This window comes from Lagopus leucura, unplaced genomic scaffold (genome assembly GCF_019238085.1).
Source record: "Lagopus leucura isolate 7727_CA_CO unplaced genomic scaffold, USGS_WTPT01 Super-Scaffold_100017, whole genome shotgun sequence".
In the NCBI taxonomy this organism is placed as follows: Eukaryota; Metazoa; Chordata; class Aves; order Galliformes; family Phasianidae; genus Lagopus; species Lagopus leucura.
In genome coordinates this window covers 825,887-848,899 of record NW_024962271.1, presented here as the reverse complement: position 1 = coordinate 848,899, position 23,013 = coordinate 825,887, and the positions used below count along the sequence as shown (strand labels likewise).

The 23,013-nt window shown below is 48.2% G+C and overlaps 1 protein-coding gene across 1 annotated transcript; it reads right to left on the bottom strand.

The window, feature by feature from the left end:
• Positions 1–3,246: 3,246 nt before the first annotated feature.
• On the bottom strand, positions 3,247–21,448 carry COTL1 (coactosin like F-actin binding protein 1). The gene is made up of 4 exons (XM_042877026.1): positions 21,291–21,448; positions 21,029–21,111; positions 12,190–12,347; positions 3,247–4,611 (listed from the first exon to the last, which is right to left on the bottom strand). The coding sequence occupies exons 1-4, from the start codon at positions 21,365–21,367 to the stop codon at positions 4,501–4,503; spliced, it is 429 nt and encodes a 142-aa protein (XP_042732960.1). The 5' UTR covers positions 21,368–21,448; the 3' UTR covers positions 3,247–4,500.
• Positions 21,449–23,013: the final 1,565 nt, after the last annotated feature.

The window sequence follows — 23,013 nt, the reverse complement described above, 5'->3', positions numbered from 1 at the left end:
TGTATTTACATGGAAACACGGTTTCGTTCTGGAGATGTCTTAAGGTTAATGAAAAACCTTATTGGACATTTTGATGGTGGAGGGAGGAAAGATGAAATATCTGGGAAGATTTCTCTTCGTTTCCCAGCACGGACAGACTCACACAAATCCGTTGGTCCTCGTGAGCAAAGTGAGCTACTCCAGACCAGAAACAGATGTGGGGAAAGCTGGAGAGGTTCTGTTTTTAGCATATGGATTGCCAGCAGAGGTGCAAATCACACTAGCAAAGACCATACCCTATAGGGACTAAGGCCCCCATGAGTTGTGAATGGTCTTTTATTGCATTTATTCCTACCAAGTTCATTATGCTGCAATTAAAACACCTCTTTTTGTGTTTTTCCTCACTTGCCCATAGCCTTAGTTTAGGACTGTGTTAGCACCTTGCCCCCATCGTATGCCAGCAAGTTCCCCAAAGTGTGACATTTTGGGGTGGAGGGGATGTAATTTAGTAGCTCAATAGAGAGCAGTTACATTGCTCTTCCACAAGCCCATGGCTGCAACCTGGGGAAATCGGGGAGATCTCCTGGCTGCTCTCAGCTCTGTGCTCAGGGACAATGGTGTGCCAGCAGCAAGCAGAACCACAGCCACCTTGTCACACCTGGAGCACAGCTCCTGGACTGACAGCCACTGAACAATGTGGCCCTGTGTGCTGTGTGTTGTAACACACAAAACGTCTCACAGTTCCTCTTCACCTGTCTGCAGCCCCTCCAGGGATGCTAAAGAACCATGAGGGCTCAAACCGGAGAGATTAGCTCACCCGAGGAGGCCGTAGAGCAGAGCCTGATTATCATCAGCCAGTAATCTGGCATAATGCTCTCTTTGGGACAGCACTATAAAAACCAAGGCAGAGCACGCCAGCCATTTCCACAAGCCAGTTTTCATGGGGTTGCCTGATTCTGCTGTTCTCTGTCCCAACCCCCCTACTCCTCAGGGGCAGAATTTGCCCTCCAGTGTGCTGCAGCCACTCTGATTCACAGCAGCCCTGCTTGTCCCCCATTCTCAAACCACAATATTGCCCTTTTTTCTATCCATTGGCCTCCACAGCCTCCTAACCCCTTCTGGGGGCCAATCATTGACCCCCATCCCCTCCCATTATCTGCCCATACTGCATAAAAACTTCCCACCAGGACCTGCTGAAATAGTTATCTACTTCTGTGATCATCAAGAAGATGCTGGAGGATATTGTGCTCAGCTCACTGCTAAAAGTGGGTGCTGCCTGGCATCCATTACCTGGGGGGAGGAATAGAAAATCCTTTGGCGAGGCCAAATCTAAAGCAGCCTGTGCTGTCTCAGGCTGCTCCCCTCCAGGCACAGCCCCAGCTGCTGCCAGAGGCACCCCTGGCCCCAAGCCCTGGCATATGGCACATATGGCACTGCAGGCTTCTGGAACGTGGCCCCAAAGCCTTTGTGCAGCAGAGGGTCTTTAAAACCCAATGGAGAGGCTGCTAAGGCAAAAGCAGGTTGCAAATGCTAACCGGAGGCAAAGCAGGGCACTTCACCTTAAAAATGAAAAGGCAAATCCATGTCTCATAACTTCCAGGATGCAGTGTTATCAGCACAGTTCTGATAAGGGCTGTGAATTCTTTCTTGCATTCTTAATTATTAACAGGGAAGGATGATGCGTGCAGGCACTGTGGGGAAGGTGCTTTTGTAGCCAAGAAGAGCAGAGCCCAGAGGTTGGTTTCAGCCTGCAGAGGAGGCTGTGAGTTCCCCAGGCCCATCACCCTGTGCTCGCTGAGCTGCTCCCATTGCAGGCTTGGGAAGGGTTTGACTTCCTACCAATAATCACTCTCTTGAGGAAAATAAAAATTTTTTTAGTATTGGCAAAGTATCAGCAGCATTTTATAAGCGAAGCCATTTAATTTCTGTAGTTTAGATTGCTCTTAGAGAAATCACTCACACAGAGGGAGGGGAATAGCAGATTCTTGAATGAGATTTTGTCCCAGGTACTGCAAAGCAGCCACCTGGGGGGCATGCTCACGTGCTCTGAGCAGAGCTGTGGCTGGCCATGCGCCCACAGCATTCTTAGTGACACAGCTAATGTTGCACTTGACTGCAGGTTCGACAAGTGTGGCCGTGATTCTCCTGGCTGCTACTGTGCTGCTGTTCTTCAGAGCATTTGCAGGATGGTGTGGTTGGGGACCCACCCGAGAAGACGAAATTGAGGCTGAAAACAACAGTAAAATCACTAGTTGTTTGTTATCAGTGTCACTCACTGGGCTTGTTTTTTCCATAAGGATTTGTCCTGGTGTCCTACCACAGATGAGTAGCTCCTTGTCTCCCTCATTTTTCTCTGAAGTATCCAATATTCCTTATGCAATTGCTGAGCTCACAGTGTGATCTCCATCTTCCTGTGGTCACAATGTGACCATGTGCATGAGAACACCCCAGAGACAATCCAGAGAGCAATGTGGGATTTGTGAGCTTGACTGACTGAGGTAAATGGGATGGTTATCGTGCAGGAATGCTCTGAACACCCACTGCAAAGTGAGGAGAAAACCCAAGGCAAGGGCAACTGGAGTGCCTCCCCTCCCAGCTCTATCAGCATTGGGCTGTCAGCCCTGGGCAAGAATGGCCCCAATAGAGAAAACAAATCTTTGATAATCTGTAGAAATTCTCAGTTGTTCCCCACAGTCTGTCACGTAAAAGTTTATTGTGGCCACTGAAGCAGTGAGGCAAAGCCCCAGAGTGTCTCAGGCTCTCTGCAAAGCTCTTTCCCTTTCGTTATGCTTCTCTTTGCTGTCAGCCCTGTTAAAATAACCATTATTTCCCTCCTTTCAGTGCAAAGCTCAGTAAGGTTGGTCCCGGAATGGTAATGCTCCATGAAAGTCTGTGCAGGAAACTTCCCAACTTCACTCCAAGTGTCATTCTTACTCCCAAATCTGCTCCCAAGCTCTCTATGGTTATTTTACATGGGTGTGAAATTCTCTTTGACCTAATTACAATTTCCACTTGGCATTTTGGTGCTGGAAATGTAGGCACAGAGCTGCTGAACAGAAGTGTGTCAGATGTGCCATGGTCACCTCTTTGCTTTCAGAGCAGGCAAGGGCTGTAGGCACCAGAATTGTTTTACATTTAAGCCAGTGTTTAATTCTCCCAATAGCACTGAGGTTGCAAGAGCTCAGAGCCCTACACCGAGGATTAAGAGAGCTCCTAAATACAGGGTTGTTGTTGCAGGGAAGACAGAATAACAACAGAGCCTCTGAGAACTGTTCTTGAAAAACATTTATTTCCATAATGGGTTTATAGCGCTGACTTCCAAGCCTCAGTACAACAGTTCTCCCCTACACATGATTCTGGGGACCATTACCTTTGATGGAATAAAAGAAAGCCATACAGAGAAGCCCCCAAACTGACAGTTTGGTACCAAACAAACTGTGCCCAGGTCATCTCTGAGCCCGAGCTGTTGGGTGTCTCAGCCTGGCTGGGACGGAGCTCCATGCTGCATCCCTTGGTCACAGTGCAGGAGGCACTGCCTGCGGCCCCACATCGCTCAGGCTGTTGGGTTGAGCTGCAAAGATGGGCTCACGGGCAGAGGAGGCTGTGAGGATTCAGCGGCTGCCATTTATGCAGATGTTCAAAAGGAAATCTACGCGTTTCGGCTTCACCTCCTGAGCCCCAGCGTTTGGAAAGTCAAATACAAACCCAGAGACCAAAGTACACAAAATAGTGAACAAATGTTCAGACTTTTCTAAGCCCCCCCGGATTACTGTGCCATGATACCTTCAGAAAAGAACAAAACCCCCACATTCGGATCGCATTGGATCTTATTTTTAAGAGGGAGGGGTAGAGATGTAGCACGTAGCATAGCAACTGTCAAGCAGTGTTTAAGGCAAATTTATTCCCATTTATTAAGAGATGAAGGTTTGCTGTTTGTTCACTTTGTTCTTTAAGCTGCTAGATCAGTTCTGAGCTGGATGCTGAAGCTTAGACAGTTTAATCGAAGTTGGAGTGCACTCAACTCGTGTTGACCTGAGCCTAGATCAGACAAAAATATCATTCCCAAAAGTATCAGTGAGAACCAATTAGAAAAAAAAAAAAACAAAGAAAAGAATCCATGATCACAACTCCCCCAGAACTTTCTCCCTTCAGAGGTTGAGCCCAACTAAATAATACATACACACACGCATGCAGACAAAGAAGGACAGGATGGCAAGCTGCTACAAACACAGTGCTGAATATGGACCAAAGCAGAGCAAAACTTAAATTCCACAGATGCGAGAACATGGAAAGAGTTATGAGTTAAAAAAAAAGGGGGGGGGGGGGGGGGGAACAGAACCCCAAAGAGGAATGTTTGATGAGATGGAATGGAGAATAGAAGTCCGCTGTTCAAAGAAAGGGAGTTCTGAGGAGTGCACACAGAAAGCTGGGGGCTCAGCTGCCTCATCTCTCAGCTGTGTTAGTTTGCTGTGCTTCCCCTCCCTTGGAGATCCGGGTGTTGGTGCCAGGAGGTTCCTGTGGTTACTCAGTCTGTGCATCATAATTTGCCCCCCCGGCCTTCTTCAGCTCGTTCTTGATGTAGTCCTCATCCAGCTCTTTGTGGTCGCTGATCACAAATTCTTTGGCAAAGTTCTGCAAGAGGTAAAGAAAAAGCCTGTTAAATAGAGGATGCTTGTCCAGTCTTGTGTAAAGATGCCCCATGCCTGGAGGTGCTGGAGGACGGGCTGCATGGGGCCTGGGCAGCCAGCCCACAGCAGGGGCTTGGAGCTCAACGATCTGTAAGGTCCCTTCCAACCTAAGCCATTCTACAGTTCTATGACTCAACACTGAGCAATTTTATGTGTCTGCTTCTACAGGCACTGGCTGCAAGAGCTAATCCTACCCTGTGCAGTAGCTTGTCCTAGCAAGAAGTGCACAGCAAGGTTAGGTCAAGTTCCCTAAGTAGTGTGGAAACTAACAAGCTGACAGCTGCCACAAACCTTCAGCGTGGCCTTGGCCATGTCACCAGTCCTGTTGGTGTCCCAGTGCTTTCTGGGAGCCCTTCTCCTAAAAAGAAAGCCAGCTCTACAGCACACTGCAGAGCCATACCTCCGGATGGAGGAAGGATGCTTTGATAAAGGCAGAGCAGCATGCAGATGCTACCAAGAGCATATAAGTCTACTTTGGTAGATTTACTGACCTCTCCTTTGAACTATCTAATTCACATCATGGCCAAAACCAAGATATTGTCCTAGAAAGGCTTTGTTAATAAGCTCCAGAGTGCTCTGTGGTCTAATGATCCCAGGTGACCTTTAAGGACACGCTCTGTTAATGCACTGTGTACTGCAGGGCAGCTCGAAGGCTCTTTGTAACAGTGTGAGCCAGGCAAGCCCTAGGCAGCATGCTGCTACGTGAGGCTGGGAACAAAGAAAACCTTTCTCAGGATGGATCTCTGAGACCAGGACTGCACAGTGCCTATAGCAGAGAGAGTTTCTAATTGGTTTCAGGCTCTCAGCCATGAGAGAGCTCTTTATTTGGTATCGTCTCGAGGGTCTCTGTTTGGGATTGCAGTTGGGTAAAGGAAGGGGTGGAGAAGGATGCAGCTTGAAAGAGCCCCAGCACTTCTTTCATGCGGTGGAAGAATGGAAGGGAAAGCAGAACAGCTCCCTCCCCATTAGACCCCATGCTGCACTGATCCTGTTTCACACTGTAGGAAATCCTCACTGCTGAAGGGTTGATTAGGGAAAAAAAAAAAGGCTTATAGTAGCTAGGAGGAGCCTTGTCTGCTCTGCTTCAACCTATGTTCAGCTTTTCTGGTGTGAGGATGGACAGATGCTACAGGCACTCATCCATGTCTTAGCAGAGTTCAGGGGAAATGGGAAATAAAGTGTTTATTTAGGAAAAAAAATCATGTATGCGATTACATGGCTTCAGTGCTAGCTTGACTTCAGTGACAACTGAGTCAGGCCCATAACCTTTCTGAGAAAGGTTCCATGAAAAACATATTTTATATAGCAGGGAGGCTTTCCTTTAATGCCCTGTCTGCAGAATTAAGCTGTATCTGAAATTAGGCTGCAAGTCCACTCATGTATGGCCAGAGGGAAGCTATGTTCCAGGCACCAGCAATTATAATTACTCAAACACTGGACACTTCTCAAGTGGACACTTACCCAGACGATTCCTGTGTGATGCCCTATGGGGGTCAGTCACTATTTCATGTCAGAGCCACCAGGACACCAGATTGGAATAGTTTCCCCCCAGCAGTTGGCCAGATGGGTTATGTTCCCAGCCACTCTTCAATATCCTCTTAGCTGACGGGGCCACCTCTTGTGCCAGATTTGTGCCCTCACAGAGCAATCTGGGTCACTGCTATAAATAACAGAAGTTTATTCCTTTCTCTTTGCAGGTGCTGTAGGGACTCCTTTGATTCTTCACACTGGCTCTCCCCCACCACGGTGTCTCATCAAGACTGGCCCCAAGGGAGAAGGTGCTTGGGGTGAGTTTACTGCCTAGCATTCCTGATTGTGGGATCGTGCTTGACCTTTCTCCAGCCACTCAGTGCTCTGAACTGTCTGAACTGTCTGAGTTCTCTGGGGCTGAGCTTTGTGAAGATTTGTTCAGGGCACAAATCATAAGATGAAGGGAAGCATGGAAGCATTCTAAGATTGTTAAAAGCATCTGATGACTCCTGTACCATCAGGGCAAGAAGGCTGTGGCTCTCAGATTGGAGACCAACACTTAGGGTCAACAGCAGCACTTTTCAGCCAAGGGCCATGTTACCCAGAGTTCACTCTTTTTTTTTTGATCCTGCTGAAAATGCCAGAATAAAAAACAACTCCCGGCTGATTTAATCAGGTCTGATGTTAGCTGAACCAAGCAATGGTCCCTATTTGTTGTGACTGTCATCTGCAGTTATAAATAACTGATCACAGCAGACTGGCTCAGACAAAGCTCAAGAAAAGATTGGAGCTTTGAGTAGCTAGCAGCAATGCAAGCATTGATTCAGTCAGCTTTCTGCTCTGCCACCAGATTTTCCTTCTTAAGAGCTTCTTTCTCTTAGGGGTGGGGAAAGTCCATGGTGTTTCTTCCCTCACAAATGCCATTCTCTAATGTCTCTCAAGTGAATTGCAGAGTACTTGTAGCTGCCTAAGGCATGATGCATAACTCTGATGCTTGAGCCCTCGCTATGCTGACAAGCATCTTCATTTCACCCCCTCTACTTCCTTTTCTTCATCCCCTACCCCCAAGCTTTTTACAACCACAGCAAGCCCTGCAGAATCCCAGCCTTTGTATTCACACCAGTCACCAGCAGCCTGCAGATAACTGAAACAATGACACCATTTATCACTCACACAACATGCCAGTAACCACAGTGCTATGCTTTGCCTCTTAAATCACTGAATGCGACACAGAAAGTGCAATTTACACATGGCTCTTCAATATACCAACCTAGCACTTGCTTCCCTTTGTGCCTGAGTAGCCGAGGGTTACAGCTAAGCAATGCAGTCTGCTGTGACATGTGCCACTATGGAGAGAAGGGGCTCTGACCATGCAGGCCAGGTCACAAAAGCAGAGCCTGCATCCCTCCCTGGGAGGTGTGAAATCTGTGCAGCAAGGTCGGTCCAGACTTTCTCTTCCAGACAACTTTAAGGAGGAAAACAAAAAGGTGGAGTAGATTTCCTGCCTAATCCAGGCTCTGAATGTTTAGCATCTGGGGTCATAAAATTTCCCTGAGCTGGCCAAGGGAAAATCTGCCTGGTGCAGATACTGTACCAAAAAGATCTGCGGAGGCCATTATAAATCCCAGCATGGGTAGGCCTGCAGCCAGGAGGAAAATCCTTGTATCGTCTATAGACACAGGGGTTCTTAGCAGTGAGTGATGGTGCCAGGTAGTCAAGCAGCTACCTGCTGTTTTTATTTACATTGGGCCTTGCTGTGGCCTCCACTGATGCTCAAAATCCTCAGATCCACCCTGCTTAATGTCACTGCTCCCATCCATTGGACATCTTGTTTTCCATGCATAAGGTACTGCTTCAGAGGAGCTGACAAAGTCCATAGTCCAAGTTTCTTTCCCAGCATGGTGTGAGTCCTAGACCTTAGGTCATGTAGGAAGATGAGAAATGTGCTATGGCTGCAGCAAAGGGATGTTCTAGCAGGGCTTCCCTCAGAGCAAGGAGAGCCACAAGGTTACACGCACTGCAATACAGCACCACTGCCCTCCACTCTGGCTGCACCCAACCTGGTGCTGCAATCAGATAAGGGAGTCCAAGCCATCAGCAAAACTCCTCTCTTCCATTTCATACCTTGCCAACTTTTACTCACATCATTTCCAGCCACTGGGAGAAGCCAGCTCTAACCTCTGGCAAACACATCTCACAGCAGTGGAAACTGCATTTCAGCTGATCTGCAAATTCTTCCTACCCGTTCTGCATCCCACTGGGGAAGTCACAGGGCTGTGTTTCAGATGTGGGGTGATGGGAGGCTGCTTAAAGAAGTTACTTCTGTTATTATAAAGTCATCACGTTCTCTAAACCAGGAGTAGGAGTTCATGTGCATCCATATCCACTTGGTATGGTCATCACAATAAACCAGAAGAGAACTGTCAAAAAGTGCAATTCTGTTTCCCTTCCCAGCAGTATCACATATGAATTTGATTTTCTGATCGTAAAAAAAATAAAACTATTAAATCATTTTCTGTTTAAGTTACCATACTCACATAAGAAACCCAGTGCACATACATGGATAGACCATTAGATACGATCTATTTGCCCTTAGTGAAAGACATTAACCCTGTAAGTGGGTCCTTCATCATGACAGCAGCATCAGTGCAGTGAGAAGCCCAGGAGGAAAGAGAAACAGGCAAGGAAGATGAAGATCTGACCATGAGCTCCAGAGCAGGAATTTGGCAAACTTGTTGACATCACTGAAGTCGGGCGAATTCCTCACCAAAAATAAGAATGAATCAAATGCCATGAATGTTTGCTCACAGAAATGGAACTGTTTCACTTTGAATATGATTTATGCACATAATAGAGCACATGATTTTGTGGGGGCAGGAGTGCTGGAGAAAACAGAGAGGAGTGAAAAGTTATGGAAGGCAAACTGACAAAGGTTGGTCAGTCCCTTGCTCAAACAGCTCTTCAGGGGAAGTCAGTCCCATTGGGAAAAAGAGCTCCACACTGCCTAATGAAGGGTTAAAATCACCTGGTAGGAAGTGCAGTCATGAAGGGAAACAAGTTTGTGGAGAGGAAGCAACATTCAGAGAAACAAAGTCTTGATTTCAGTTCTTCAGCCTTTCCATCCCAACCCTTCCATGGCAGCACTGCCACTCCCAGCCCTGCAACCACTGGGTTTGGGCTTGTCCTTACTCAAGAGAAAGCATGTAATCTCATCCTTCTGCCTCTCCCCAGAGCGAATGAGGCCATTTACTGGGAGGCCTGACTCTCCTGTACTTAAACCCACCGTTGCCAGGTTGGACTTTGCAGGAATTTTTATGGCTGAATTGCACCTCATGCTAGCAGACATTGATAACCACACTGAGCAGCTCACAACAGCTTTGAATTCTGGGCTGAGGCCAGAATTCTGTGTCTCCTGAGCTTCTGGGATAAAGGAGGTTAGAAAACAGCTGGAGCAGAGGGAGTCTCCTGTGCTAATGCTGAGTGGGCCATGGCTTGTGCCATGCTGGGAAGAAGGGAAAGAAGGGAAAAGGCAGAGATGTCTTTGTTGCCAGGAACATAAAAGGTGAGTTTAAGACCAGTTTTGGATGGAATCCTTTGTAGCCAAGCAGAAAATATTCCCAGAGTCCTTCTGCTCAGCTGGTATCTGCTGGCATCTGTATGCAGCCTTGGCATGACAGCTAGTGGCTCTGTGTACTCAAACAAATGAAGCCCTTTAGCTGGAGTCACTGTGGGATTACTGTTTTGTCAAATAAGTTCCTTAGCTGGAAGTTTTGCTCCTGGTCCTGCCCTTACTTCTAACCTTCTTGCAGCTGAACTGCTTGGACCAAGTCACAGGCTGCATCTGAGAAAATAAACGGCTGTGAAAAGTGCTACTCAGTGTTCCTTAAATGAGAAATGCATTTTTTTTCTGCAATTCAAAAGAAATGCACAGCCTTCTTTTCAACAACATCAAAGAATCAATAAGGACATTTCCAAATAAGTAAGATCTGATTCTCAGCTAGTACTGTTCAGAGGAAATACAGTTATTTGTATCTGATGAGATCCATCCCTATAATTTTATAGCTATTACAGCTAAAAATCAATTGTCCTTGCTTCCTGAGAGATCTCCTGGCAGCCTCCTCCACTGACCAGCAGCACCACTCCCCAGCCACCTCCCACAGCCTTCCCAGCACCTGCTCCCCCATCCAAGGGAGGAATACAAAAGCAAGGGCAAGAGCCCAGTTGCTCTCCTTGCTTTGTAGCATTGCATCCTTTTGCTCAGGAGCCCCTAATCTACTCTTCAACAGTTAATATCCCTCTGGTTTTCCTTATGGCAGGTGCTTCTGGGAGACAGTTAATAATCACCATGTGTGAACTCTCGTCGTCCTACAGATGCAGCTCTGTGGGTTCTGCTTGCTGGGAGGTACTGAAGCTGACTCTCTCCCTTTGAGCCTCTTGGTGGAAGAACAATGTTTGCTGGCTTTCGTTCAGCTTTGAGCAGAGCTCAGCCGCAGCTCATCAGTGCATCTACAACATATCAGAGAGTATAAAGCAGGCTCCTCTCACAGTGGTGCTTTGGTCGTGGATAAAAAGCTCCAGTTAGCTTTTGCAAATATTACAAGATGGCAAACGCCCTTGAAGTTTCACTTCTCAAATTGGAGATGTGTTGTTCTGTAAGCCCAGCCAGTCTCTCCCATAGATCACAGAACTGGAAGCTGTCTGCTGTACAAAGAAGTCTCCTCACAAGCAGCCAGGGATGGTTCATGTTGCACTGGATTCTTAACTCACACAAGTTACTAATCAAATATGAAACAAGTGGAATTGCAAATCATACATAGCAGACCTAAGGGACAGATCTTAGAACAGAATTTGGGAATGCTACTCAGCCCAACAGAAATAAATTGTCTAAACATCTTTTAAAAATCTTCATCTTAGTGATTCTAATATGAATCATTCATTAGTTACTCTGTGATTTCCTCCACGGTTGCAATAACGCAGTTTCAGCTGCTTCACATAAGCAGAGATTTGCTGTCCTGTCTCACAGGTATCAGTATGGAAGTTTCTTTTCAAAAGGAGCCCCTCTGCATAGTTGTTCTTTCAGAAGATTTTGTTATATTGTTCATGCTTCCTATCTAGACATCCTCTGTTATCACACAAAATACCAATGAACTGAGGGGGCTTTGTTCTCATCCTCCATATGGTCCTACTGGAAGATATCTTTACATCATCAAGAGCAAAATAATTAAGGGAAATTATTGCAATATTCAGCTTGTTCTCCTGGTGCAGCAAGAATGACCAGTTTATAAGGAATTGAGCAGCTGGCCTTAGGTCTCATTGAAAGAGCTAATCTTATTTTAAACGCTTCTTCAGAATACATGTGCTGAACACGAGCATCGTCTCTGCCTTTCCAGCAGCAGCCTTCCACCCTTCACTTCTCTCTGGTAGGTGTTTGCCTTTCCTCACTTTGACAGAGCCTGGGCACATTGCTGGGGCATCCAATTCAAGCGCAGTCCTTCCAAGGTGTGCACCAAGCACATTTCTCTTCTCTGATATGCCCACAGTCAAACAGAAGACTATTCAAACCTAGTTAGCTATTAAAAGCCGTCGGTTAATTGGTACTGCTAGGGACCTAGGACTCCATTTGATTGTGTCCATGAATTCACTGTACAGAGACAAAAGGCCTCAAGGGAAAAGTTTAAAAACAGACACAGATCTTTCTGTTTAGATTTATTTGCTTAACTTAATAATGCTTTGTTCTCTACCACTTGATAGTATGTCATTTTCTTATCAAGGAAAGAGATAAGAAACTTCTTAATGGCAACACAGGGGGAAGCACATGTTCTCTCTTCTGGTAATAATTAAGATGTGTTTAAGTTCAAAGGTGCTTCTTTATGCCTGAGTTCTCGAAGGGCAGATGTCAAGTCTTCTTAGTAAGAAGTCAGGCAATAAGAAACGGTCTTCTTTTTAAAGGATTAATCAATAAGATGAAGCATGACTCAATGCTTCCCCCTCTCTCACCTCCTGCTGATGCTGGCAGAGCTAAAAGCAATGAGAGCTGGCTGAGAAGGGTTACCTGTACTACTTCTTTGACCAGAGTCTTGTCGGTCCCGGTTTTGGCTCTCTGCAGGCCACTGACATCCTCTCCAATCCAGGTGATGAGGGCAAACTTGACTCGCTTGCTCATGGCATCACCGGTGGTGAATCGGACAAAGCCAAACAATCGAACATCATCTGGAGGGACAAAGCAACAGAAACAGGGTGATTAAAGCCAGAAACATCCTCCCCTCACTGCTTTCTGCAGTAAGACTATTGCTCACAGATTAAAGACCAAAGAGCACTGATACTGCACTATGACAGCGTTGTGCTGGACTAACAGGGCAACACAGGAGCTCTGTTCACGTGTCCTTTGCTGGCAAAGCACGACTGGGAAGAATCTGGTTTTGCCCATGCTTCACTAGTGCACTGCTAATGGGTTTGGAAATGGCTAACACACAATCAACAGGCGGTCTGAGAGCACAGAGCTCAGCCTGGTTACACATTCAGCCCAGAGCTAACCCAAGTTACACATTCAGACTGATCATTCATCTCTAGGTCACTGCTCAAGAAGAGAACAAAGTGATTTCCCAGCCCGTCTGTTAGAGGATAGCCAGATCAAGATCACCTTTTATAAAATACACCCAGAAACTGGCCACTGTGCAAATCTGATCCTTTTCCTGCTTTCCCTTCAGCAACATTTCTGGCTCACTTGGAGTATGAGTTTGCAAGAAAAAGAGGAGGGTAGAAGTATCTAAAGCAAATCTGAAGCTGCTTCCCCAGATGTGCTTTTCTACTCTTTCCCAAGCCCTGTAGACAAAGGCCTTGGATTTAAAAAATGTTCTGATCTTTGCTTTCCATCCAGTTTCTGCCATATCAGACCAGACGAGTTATTTAGTTTGGCTCTATGTGTAAAAACCTTGAACACTCTTTGGAAGAGTTTGTACCTTCATTGCATAGCAGCTCGTCCACTGAGACTGCTGGACTCCTGCATGATAACAGACACTTGATAAGCATGTGACACCTTCCATCCTGTCCCAGCCTTGGTGGCATGCAGGATGCTGGAGCCTTACCCAGGACTGTGCAGAGAAGCAGAGCAGATGGACAGTTGTGCAATCGTGGAATATATCTAATCATAGCTACTGCATCTGTTACAGGGCGCTCAAGACCTTTTTAATGAAGGGAGATGACTCAAAATAGAAGAACAGGCTTGCTGTTTGAGAAGAATCGTGTTCATTCTGGTTACACTTGTTGTGACCAGTTCAATGTGCTTTGTAGGTACTTGCTGTCTCGACTGCTGCCAGGTGAGAACACGGACTCCAGGTGCAGTGACACGAGCCAAAATTCCATCCCTTAGGTCAGCACGCTCCAGGAAGGGTCACAAGAGCCCCGGCAGCTCCAGGGAATGGGGAAAAGGAGCTGGGAATTGCTCATCCCCAGAAAATATGCTGCTAGGAAAAAAAAAAAGGGAATATTCTCTGAAAGCTGACAGATCTCAGATTCTTAAACGCCGTGTTTTGCCAAAGTGTCAGTAAAGACAACTTCCATTTAATGAATGTCGTCAAGTTTTAAAGTCCAAAAGGACCCAAACACCTGTGTTCTCCTGTTTTGTTCTCTCTGTTTTTTGCCACTGACAGAGGAGTACTGGGGAAAGCTGGAAAATGTATGTAGGGGTGTGTGAGCCTGCTGGAGCGTTTCAAACAAACTCTTCTGAAGATCTCAGATTTGAAATGAAGAAAAAGACAGCTCTTACTCAGATGGATCTTCTGGCAGACCAGAAGAGCCAAGTGCACAGATAGAGCAGGCAAACAAAACTTCCCTCTCAGAAGCCCAATGACTGGCAAGTGCACCAAACCTACGGTGAGACTCCTGCTCCTGACAGTAAATCCTCTTGCCAAGATTGATTAGAGCCGTAAATGAACAGACAGCCAGGAAATACCCAAGGTGAAGAGAGACAGCAAATCCCCAAACGTTACTATTAACAGTTCTACGGAAAAAAGACTTTGCTTTCCCAGATCTGACGGGAAAGGAGGCCACGCTTTGCTAAGAATTGTACTGGGATTCCTATGGGAACTCAGTGCTGGAAGGCACTTTAATGACACCAAGTCCTGTCCCCTACAGCTCTGTAACTGTGTCACAGCCCTTCTCGTGGATAATCACTTTCCATTCTGAGTGTGGAGGTTTTTGATCCCTGTTCTTCTACTAAAGGCTGTTACAGAGCCTGAAGCCTGCTTTGGAATCTACTCCTTTAAAATAAAGCTAATGCAAAAGTAGAATGAATGGGAACAATCCAAACTAGGGATCTGTCAGTATGAACCCAGGGATCGCTGGAAGCAGCAGGATTTGCTTCTCGATGGAGTTTCCCATCCTGTCTGAAAGCAGCTCGATCAGTGGCAGCACCCAGAGCCAAACCCAGCAGTTCCATGTGGGCTATCAGAACACCTGCACTGGGTGGCTGAACAACTACCTCATGATGTTAGGTCCCAGTAAGTTTAATGAGCAACTGCGCGTTAGATGTGGGCTCTGAGTCACTGCCCTGCCTGAGGCAGGTTTCCAATGTATTCAGTGCAGACTTCCAAGGCACCATGCTTTAACTTAGCGTGCCGGTCTGTGACTGCAGTGGCTGAGGAGCTCTTCAGCAGATGCAGATGAAGCCAAGAGGGAAAGTGAATCAGAGCCCTTAGCAATCAGCCTGTCTCCTTTCCCAACAGGACAACAGGACAGATGCGGGCTATCTTAGCACTGGCTCAGCCTGGTTATGTGACCCTCCTGATGAAAATCCCTGAGCAGAAGCAGTTGAGTTTCACAATGAGTCTGAAGCTTGTTCCGAGCGATAACGGGATCAAAGCAGGACTTCTTTTATGCTCCCAGATTTTTCTCTTTCACAGTTAATGGGCTCTGCCCTGCCAGATCACCTCCTGCGCTGGGAGCCATCGGTGCCATCAGTGCTGGCTCTGCTCAGAACCTCAAGGCGTTAATAATTCTCCTTCCCACCCCATCCCCCCACCCCCCAAAAAAAAGGAATTTTGCTGCATGTGGAGGGAATCCAACAAATCACAGACAGAAGGTTTCCTCTGCAAGAGGAAATCCTGCCTAGCTCTACACAGCCACCTTCCTCATCGCTCAGCCACGAATTTCAGGGCGTAGAGAAGCAATTAAAGGATATTATTAATAGTTCTGGGTGGAATGGAAATAGCAGCTTTATTGGAGAAGATCTCACAAGTTACACACAGCAGAAATTAACCTTAATTCCTACTGATATCACTATTCCCTTAAGTGCAGTTGCACAGCAAGGCAAGAGGGCTATACAAACAATTAGAAGTACAACAAATGCCTTAATGAACTTCAGTTATTGTTTCTCTCCAAGCCCCTTACGATGCAGGATTTCCCAGATACACTGATTAAACTGCCTTTGGCTGTAAACAAAGCTTGATGTGGAGCTGCAGAGATTTCCTTGATGGCATTCTCCTCTTTTTCATCCGCTCAAACCCTTTGTTTCAGCTCTACACAAAAATTCCCCTTGGGTTAGAATGCACTGACTCATCAGTTAAAGCTATCAGCTGCAAGAAAGAAATCCACTCTCACATCATCATACAATCAAAGAAGGGCCTGGGTTGAAAAGGACCACAATGACCATCTATTTTCAACCCCCTGCTATGTGCAGGGTCACCAACCACCAGTCCACGCTGCCCAGAGCCACATCCAGCCTGGCCTTGAATGCCTCCTGTGGTGGCACTGAATGGCCACACTCTTGGCTTCACCTGCCTGCTCCATCAGGGTGACACAGCACGCAGCCCACGGGAAGAACTGCTTGTGTGTGCTCACCCCACAGTGAGTTACTGGCAGTGCCCACAGGCTGTGCGAAGGACTTTTTCGTTGGGTTTATGTGAGATCAGCCTGTCAGTTTTCCACCTCTCTGGCCACCCTTTCAGCCATGTGGCTGACAGAACCCATCCCAACCTCTCAGCACGCTGTTTTTGTTCCTGTACTGAAGCCTGTGCATCTCTGTTGCAATACTGCCTTGCACCACACAAGCATGTTCATTAAGCTATCCAAGACAAATACATCAGGTTTGACTGCAGAACTACAGCTGGGGCACCAACCATGGCTGAGCGGGGCACCCAGACACACGTGCATGAAGAAGAAGCTCTTCCTGCTCCCTCTGCTGTGCAGCATCCTGGTAGATAAGCCACAGCTGCCCTGGGGACAATGCCAGCCCTTCTCTGCCCTGCTGCCATGTGGAGGCAGGATGCTGGCATTGGCTTGCACTAAGTTTGTCTCCATCCCTGAAGGAAGGTGTGCATTGATTCGTCACCCCTTGTGCATTTTCACAGCTCTTAACTCCATCCTAAGGTGCCAATGCAATCTTGGTGATCTCTCTCTCAGATCTTAACTCCTAAATTTTATATACAGGCCAGTGTTTATAGGGCAACTGTCATAAGCCCACATTTGTACCAGAAGCAAGTCCCATTACTGTTTTCTTCCTAATTCTCTGTGTCAACCAGGAACGGTTTTATAGGGTATTTATTTCAGCCCAAAGATTTCCAGTTCTTCCTCGCACTGAATGCACAGTGTGTTTTTGGTCTGATCTTTTCAGACACATGAATAACGATCCCATTTCATGCTGTCATCGCAATTATTTATCTGCGCTGGGGCTTTCCAAAGAAAAGGCTCATTATTTCTTTTGTCAGAGATGCATTGAGAAACAAGTGCTCACATGTGGCACGGAGGAAACAGTCTTCCCATCTCTCTACTACTTAATGACAGGATGAAAAAAAAGACATTAAAATAAACTACAGACAGAGGCCACGCAATGCTCTGCTGCTCTGTGGTATGGGAAGTGAACCCAGCTGTCCGTGCAGTCGGGTATCACTGATGCACCCCAAAGTTGAAGCGGATGTTTCTGCCTGGTGGTTTACGTTGGTATCTCAGTTTTAAGTCATCCTGCTGTTCTCAGCAACAGCAACACCAGCCCAGTGATGAAACTTAAGGAACAACAAAACCCAGAAGCCTTAACATCCTTCTGTACAATAACCTTCAACTCTTATCTGGCTTTCTGGCTTCCAGTTCACCAGCTCAGAGTTTTGCCTAAGTGAACTCATGTCCATGTACCACTGAACACCAAATGAAAGCTATGCCTGGACCCAAGCCATCTGCAAAGGGAAAAGCTGCAACTGTGAAGTCAAATGGATCGAAAGCCCTGAATTAAGTCCTTGTTCAGTGCCGAGGTAATCTGTGCTGCTAAACCCAACCAAAACAGCTCTCAGCCAGAAGACACAGGGGGTGTCTACACTGCGTTTAATGACCCTGACGCAATTAATGCCCTTAACTTATGGTCTCCAGACTCTCTGGGTCACCCAAAGGCCAGTGCAGTCACGTAGGCTGGTCATTACACAGGACTGCAGGAGGACATGCCATCAGCAGCCACCTCTAATCTCCTCATAAGAACTTGACTGTGTCAGTGGTTTAAACCAGCCTGATGGCTTTAGTTCAGAAAAGGCTGGAGAGGTGTTCACACCTCTTGGGCTGCCTTTGGAGGACAGAGAAGACTAAAGCAGTGCCTACAGCCTCACAGCCCAAGTGTCTCTGTCATCCTGTGGCCTCATACGGACCTTGCCAACAACAGCATGGCAGTGACTGATAGGCAAAGGTTCAAGGATGAGGCTGTGCATGCAGCACAGGTGTCACACGGGATCTTGAACAGAAGGGGACTGAAAATGCTTCAAGTATGAAAATATTTGAAGTACACGGTACTTTAAAGTTTTCTGCCAGTACAAAAAGCTTAGGAAGATACAGCCCCCACCCCAGGACATGTAGCACGGTTCCCATGTGCAACACATATCTGAGAGTAGAGGAAGAGCCCCGTGGCTGATCAACTCCATCTGCACCGCCTTCCTTCAGCAGCAAAACACGGGGCTCTGCAGGGCTGGCTCCTAACGTGGTCATTTTCAGCTGCTGCTCTATTTAAAAGAAGCGATTTCAAACAAATTCTTACTTTTTCCTTTGTCCTCAGCCTCTCTCATTCCCCGAGGAGGTTTACAGACTCAGTCATGAGCTGTGTGAAAAGAAAAGTGAGCAGAAGCACTGCTACCAACAAACCACTCCGGCACCTCCCAGGTTCTGCCACACACAAGGCAGACATCCACCACGGACAGACGTCCTCCAAACCGGTACAAAAGGCCACCCTGGTCTCAGTGCCACATGAATTAGTGCTCTTGGTGACATTTTGCACGCTGAGCGTTTCCAGCTCACGCTCTCACCTTCAACCACCAAATTATGCTCAGCTTCTACCCAAGGCAGCTGCAGCACTTTGTGGCTTTGGGGGCAGTGTTCTTCACAAAACAGGAATTTGAAACAAGGAAGGAAGTTCATTCTAATGTCAGGGCTTTTTTAATCCTTTCATCATGTTTTCTGAAGCTGTTTGCATCAGTGGCAGCTCCTCTCTCCTCCAGAAAACATAGAAGGAGCTGAGGTAGCACAAGCAGCAATAGGAGGGAATCATATCTAGCAGCTCTTCCCAGCCCTTCCTACTCTTTCTTAGTGACTTTGTTCCAGTAAAAGTATTCCAACCAGCTCTTCTTCATAGTAATATTTGGCACCTTTCTTCCAGATGAGAAGGAAACGACAACTGCCCATGAGCCCTGTTCTCAATCCAGTGGTCCAGACAAAGGGTGGCTGCACAGATGGAGGCACCAAAACCTGGTATCACCCTCTGCAAGCGCTGCACTTGACTTGTGAGTGGAGGAAGATCCTTTTGGGTGCTCAGCCAGGAGCCTGGGACCTGAGCCTGCCTGCTTCTCCTGGCCTGCAGCAATTGTGCTCCAGAGAAGGTTGGGGAATAACCAATAACCCCTGGCCCCTCATCTGCCAAGCAGCAGCCCTGCATGAGAAAAGAGCGAAAGGAAGGGAACCCAGCTGCTGTAAGGGCTGAGCTGCACATCAAAGTCTAATGGGCCACCTCAACCCCACTGATGCCTTTCACTCAGCTCTTCCCATTACCATGCTTATGCCTAAAACGTGTGCAAATTCCTTTTTGTGAAAACACTCCAGCAGTGGGGCCAGCTTCCCACTTTGCTGATATAAATCAAAGTTTCCGTAAACTGTGTCTATTTTAATACCTTGTTTTTTAAAGGTTTGTCACATGCAAGCAATGGCAAGAAAACAAAACTGGCCATGTTCCAAAGTGTAATGCATGCCTCCATTAGTTGTTCTTCGCATCCAACCCAACCCGGCCAGTGACTGCTCCCTGCCAAAGCCCCTCCTCCTGCTTATCCACTCGATGTAAAGTATTCCCATGCTATGGCACAGACAATGAGAACCATTCCTATAGAGGGTACCAGTCCAGACAAAACATCAAAAGTCAGTCCAGGCAAAATAAAGATATGAGCCCCTGAAAAACGAGGGGAAATAAATGGGGAAGGTCCCTCTGCAAGCCTCAAATGTCCAGGGACTTGGAGACACTCGGTTATCTCAGCCACAGGAGGAGACATAGAACACAGCACTGATGCTGGTGCTGTTGACCTTCCAGGAAAACAATGCTGAGATAACATTGGGCTGAACTTCAGAAGCACTGAGCCCTGGGTCCCCCCACATGCTGGCTGCTCTTTTTTATCCTAATATTGCACATGAAGAGCTAGGTGGGAAGGAGTTTTTGCCACATATGTCATCAGCTCTTCTGACATCATCTAAAGGATGATTTTTGGCTTTGAGAATCTTCCCTGCAGAGCTCCCAAGAACAGCTGGAATTGAGTAGCTGTAATAATTCTGGTGAGAACCCGCTGCAAACATCAGAGCAGAGCATTCTGAACCCTTCTGATCACCAACTGCAATGCAAAGGCTACAACATATTTTCTCCTTTGATATTTTTTAACTGACCAAACCCTGCCCACATTTAAGTCGCTGGAAATCCTCTCTGACCCAGTGAATGCAGCCAAGCCAGAAGAAGACCCATGGAATAGGCAGTGGCATTTCTATGGACGTGGGGCTTTGCCTTCAGTGCCACAGGCACACCGGAGGAGGGAGAGATTGTTCAGCACCCAACTCCTCTGCAGTACAAATATAACATAAAAACACAGACCTAACACTTGCTCTATAACTAGAGGAGGGAGGAAGCTTTGCCGGCAGCAGAGCAGCATTATCTACAGTTCATTACAAATGCTTCATACCAGTGTTGTTAAACAGCAGCCACGCCGGGGGAGAAGCTGTCCCACATCCCACATCCCCCAGAAGTTATTTGGAGCAAAGTCAAAGCTTTGTAAAAGGCGTCGAAAGTTGCGATCAGGTGAAGTTAAATATCTGTTTATCTTTGGCTTTCCCTGGGCTTTGTTGATAATCCACATCCGACAGTGGAACAATCAGCTGCCACGTCTCAACCCGGAGCCCCACGGGTGGGTCGTGCTGTGCCACAGCCGCCTGTTCCCAGCGCATTGTTTGGGGCAGAACCGCAGCTCAGATTTCACCTTCTGAAAAAATCTGAGCAAGCCTTCTACACGAGGTTACATTAGCACCATTTATTGCAAAACAAGCTGTCTGAGTTCATTTTTAGGCACCAAAAAGGAACGCTTCTTTGCTCGTCGGCAAGAGGTCACTCTTTGAAAACGAGGCGCCGAACAATGGGACTCCTGCTAATCGAACCTTTTGTCTCGGTGATGGTGGAGAAGCAATGAGAAATTGTGCAAAAGGGTGGGAAAAGCCCCAAGGATCTTAAGTCCGGGGGTGAAACAAAGGAGTGGTTGGACTATGGACTGCAGGGAGTTGTGCTTCATGGCAGCAGGAAAGCCAACCGTGCAGGACAGGGGAAGCAGCACCAATTCCAATTCCCCCAAGTTTTCTCCCATCTCTCCCCCTGTATGCGCCAAAGGCATCGGGAAGGAGCTTACCTGTGCACTTCCTCTTAAAGGTTTCATAGTCTACCCCTTGGTCTCCGGGGACGATCGTAGAGCCGTTGTATTTAAACGTCACCCTTTGGGAAGGGGAAAAGAGAAGGGAGACGGGATTTAAAAGTCAGCCTTATGGAAGGCAAAGGGGAAAAAGGGGAGGAACGCATTCCAAATAACATCCCGGGGAAAGGGGGAAGAGGAGCCGGGGAACAGAGGAGCATCGGTGCCCGTCCAGGAGATGCCGGCACCGCGGTGCACCTACCAGTTCACCTCGGTGGCATCGTCCCTGACGAGGTTGTACGCCTCCCTGCACGCCTCCTTGTCGATTTTGGTGGCCATGGGGACGTTCGGGGGAGCGGGCCGGCGGCCGCGGAGCGGCGCGGAGATGAGGACCTCCGCCGCTGCTGCAGCCGCACCGCGCAGCGCCGAGCCGAGCCGAGCCGAGCCGAGCCGAGCCGAACCCGCTGCCGCCACCGGCCCGCCCCCGCCGCGCCGCCGCTGCCAATGGCCCGCGCTGAGCCGGCCCTCGCCCGCCCCTCCTGGGGCCCGGGGGTGATGCAAGAGCCGGGGGGGGGATGCGGGGCTGGGCGGGCGGAGGGCAGGGGGGCTCTCGGGCCCGCCGCGGTGATGCGAGGAGCGGCCGCCGGTGTCCGCGTAGCCCCTGCGGGAGGGAGGAGGAGGAGGAGGAGGAGGAGGAAGGAAGGAGGAGCGCCGCGCAAGATGGAGCAGCGGCGGGGCCCCGAGCCGGGGCGGGCGCACGGCAGGTAGCCGAGCGGGAGGCACGGAACGGCGCGGTGCGCAGGTAGGAGAGGGGCTGCCCGCCCGTGCCGGGGGATGCCGGCGGTGCCGCCGCGCTGTGCGGGATGCCGCAGCCGCCCCGGCGCGCTCCGGACCGCTCGGCACCGCGGTGAACGGGAGCCGGGCTCTGCCCGCTGCCGGCCGCTCGGGGGGACGGGGCCGCAGCGCTTCAGGTGCGGGCGGCGGGGCGGCTGCGAGCGGCTCGGCCCCATTCGGATGCGGAGATCTCCCCCTGCCGGGCTCCGCTTCCAGTGCTGGAAAGAAACCCGTGAGTCAGTCCGCTAAAGGGAGACGGCGATTTTGGGGCGCAGTGGTGAGGACTGACTGCACTGTGCACGCACAGACGGGTCCTTGGCGCAGCGCTCCTCGGCTTGGAATAGATCGCACCGGATGTTGAGGACCAGAGTCTTAAAAACCACTCCTTGCACATCTCAGTGAGAATCCACCAAACCCGGGACGTTGGATTTTGCAATTTTAATAATAAAAGAGACCATTCCATGATAAAAGCATCCCATCTCTTTCAAACTGATTACAATTTTTTTTACAGTTTTGAGGGATTATTTTTCTATTCGACGTATTGTCTGTATAGTCTGTAAATGGAAAGCCTGAACCGTTTAGAAACCTCATTGCCACTCAGCATTTCCAGAGTCCTCAGGGAGGATCACCTGTGTTACCTGTGGGATACATCATTGAATGCCACACAGTGTGAAGCCCCAATCCTGCCAGCAGTCTCCTCCATGCTCTGGAATGACGTGAGCTTTGCTGTGGAGTCAGGGCCCCAAATGTGAGCTTATTGCTGCAGTGCATTGCTGTGATGAAGGTGATGTCATTGGGGACAGAGGAATCTTTGGGAAGGCAGCACAGGTGTAGCACACAGCATGTGGGTGCGTGGCACTCCATACTGTAGGCTCTGGATGATGCTATCACCACACATTAATAGGTCTGAATTTCTATCGATTTCCTTTTGAAACACATTTTCTGTACATATATATTTTTAAAGTCTTTGTGCTGACCATGAGCTGCTCATAAAAAATAGGCTTTTTTCTTAGTCTGCATTCATCATCCACTGGCACTACTGCTATTTATACGCGTTCCAGCTGACTGTCCTTGTCTCATCCTCAGCTCCCCGCGTTTCCTGGGGGACGGTGGGTGACCAAAATGGCATTTCCCATAGAAGGAGAAAAGCT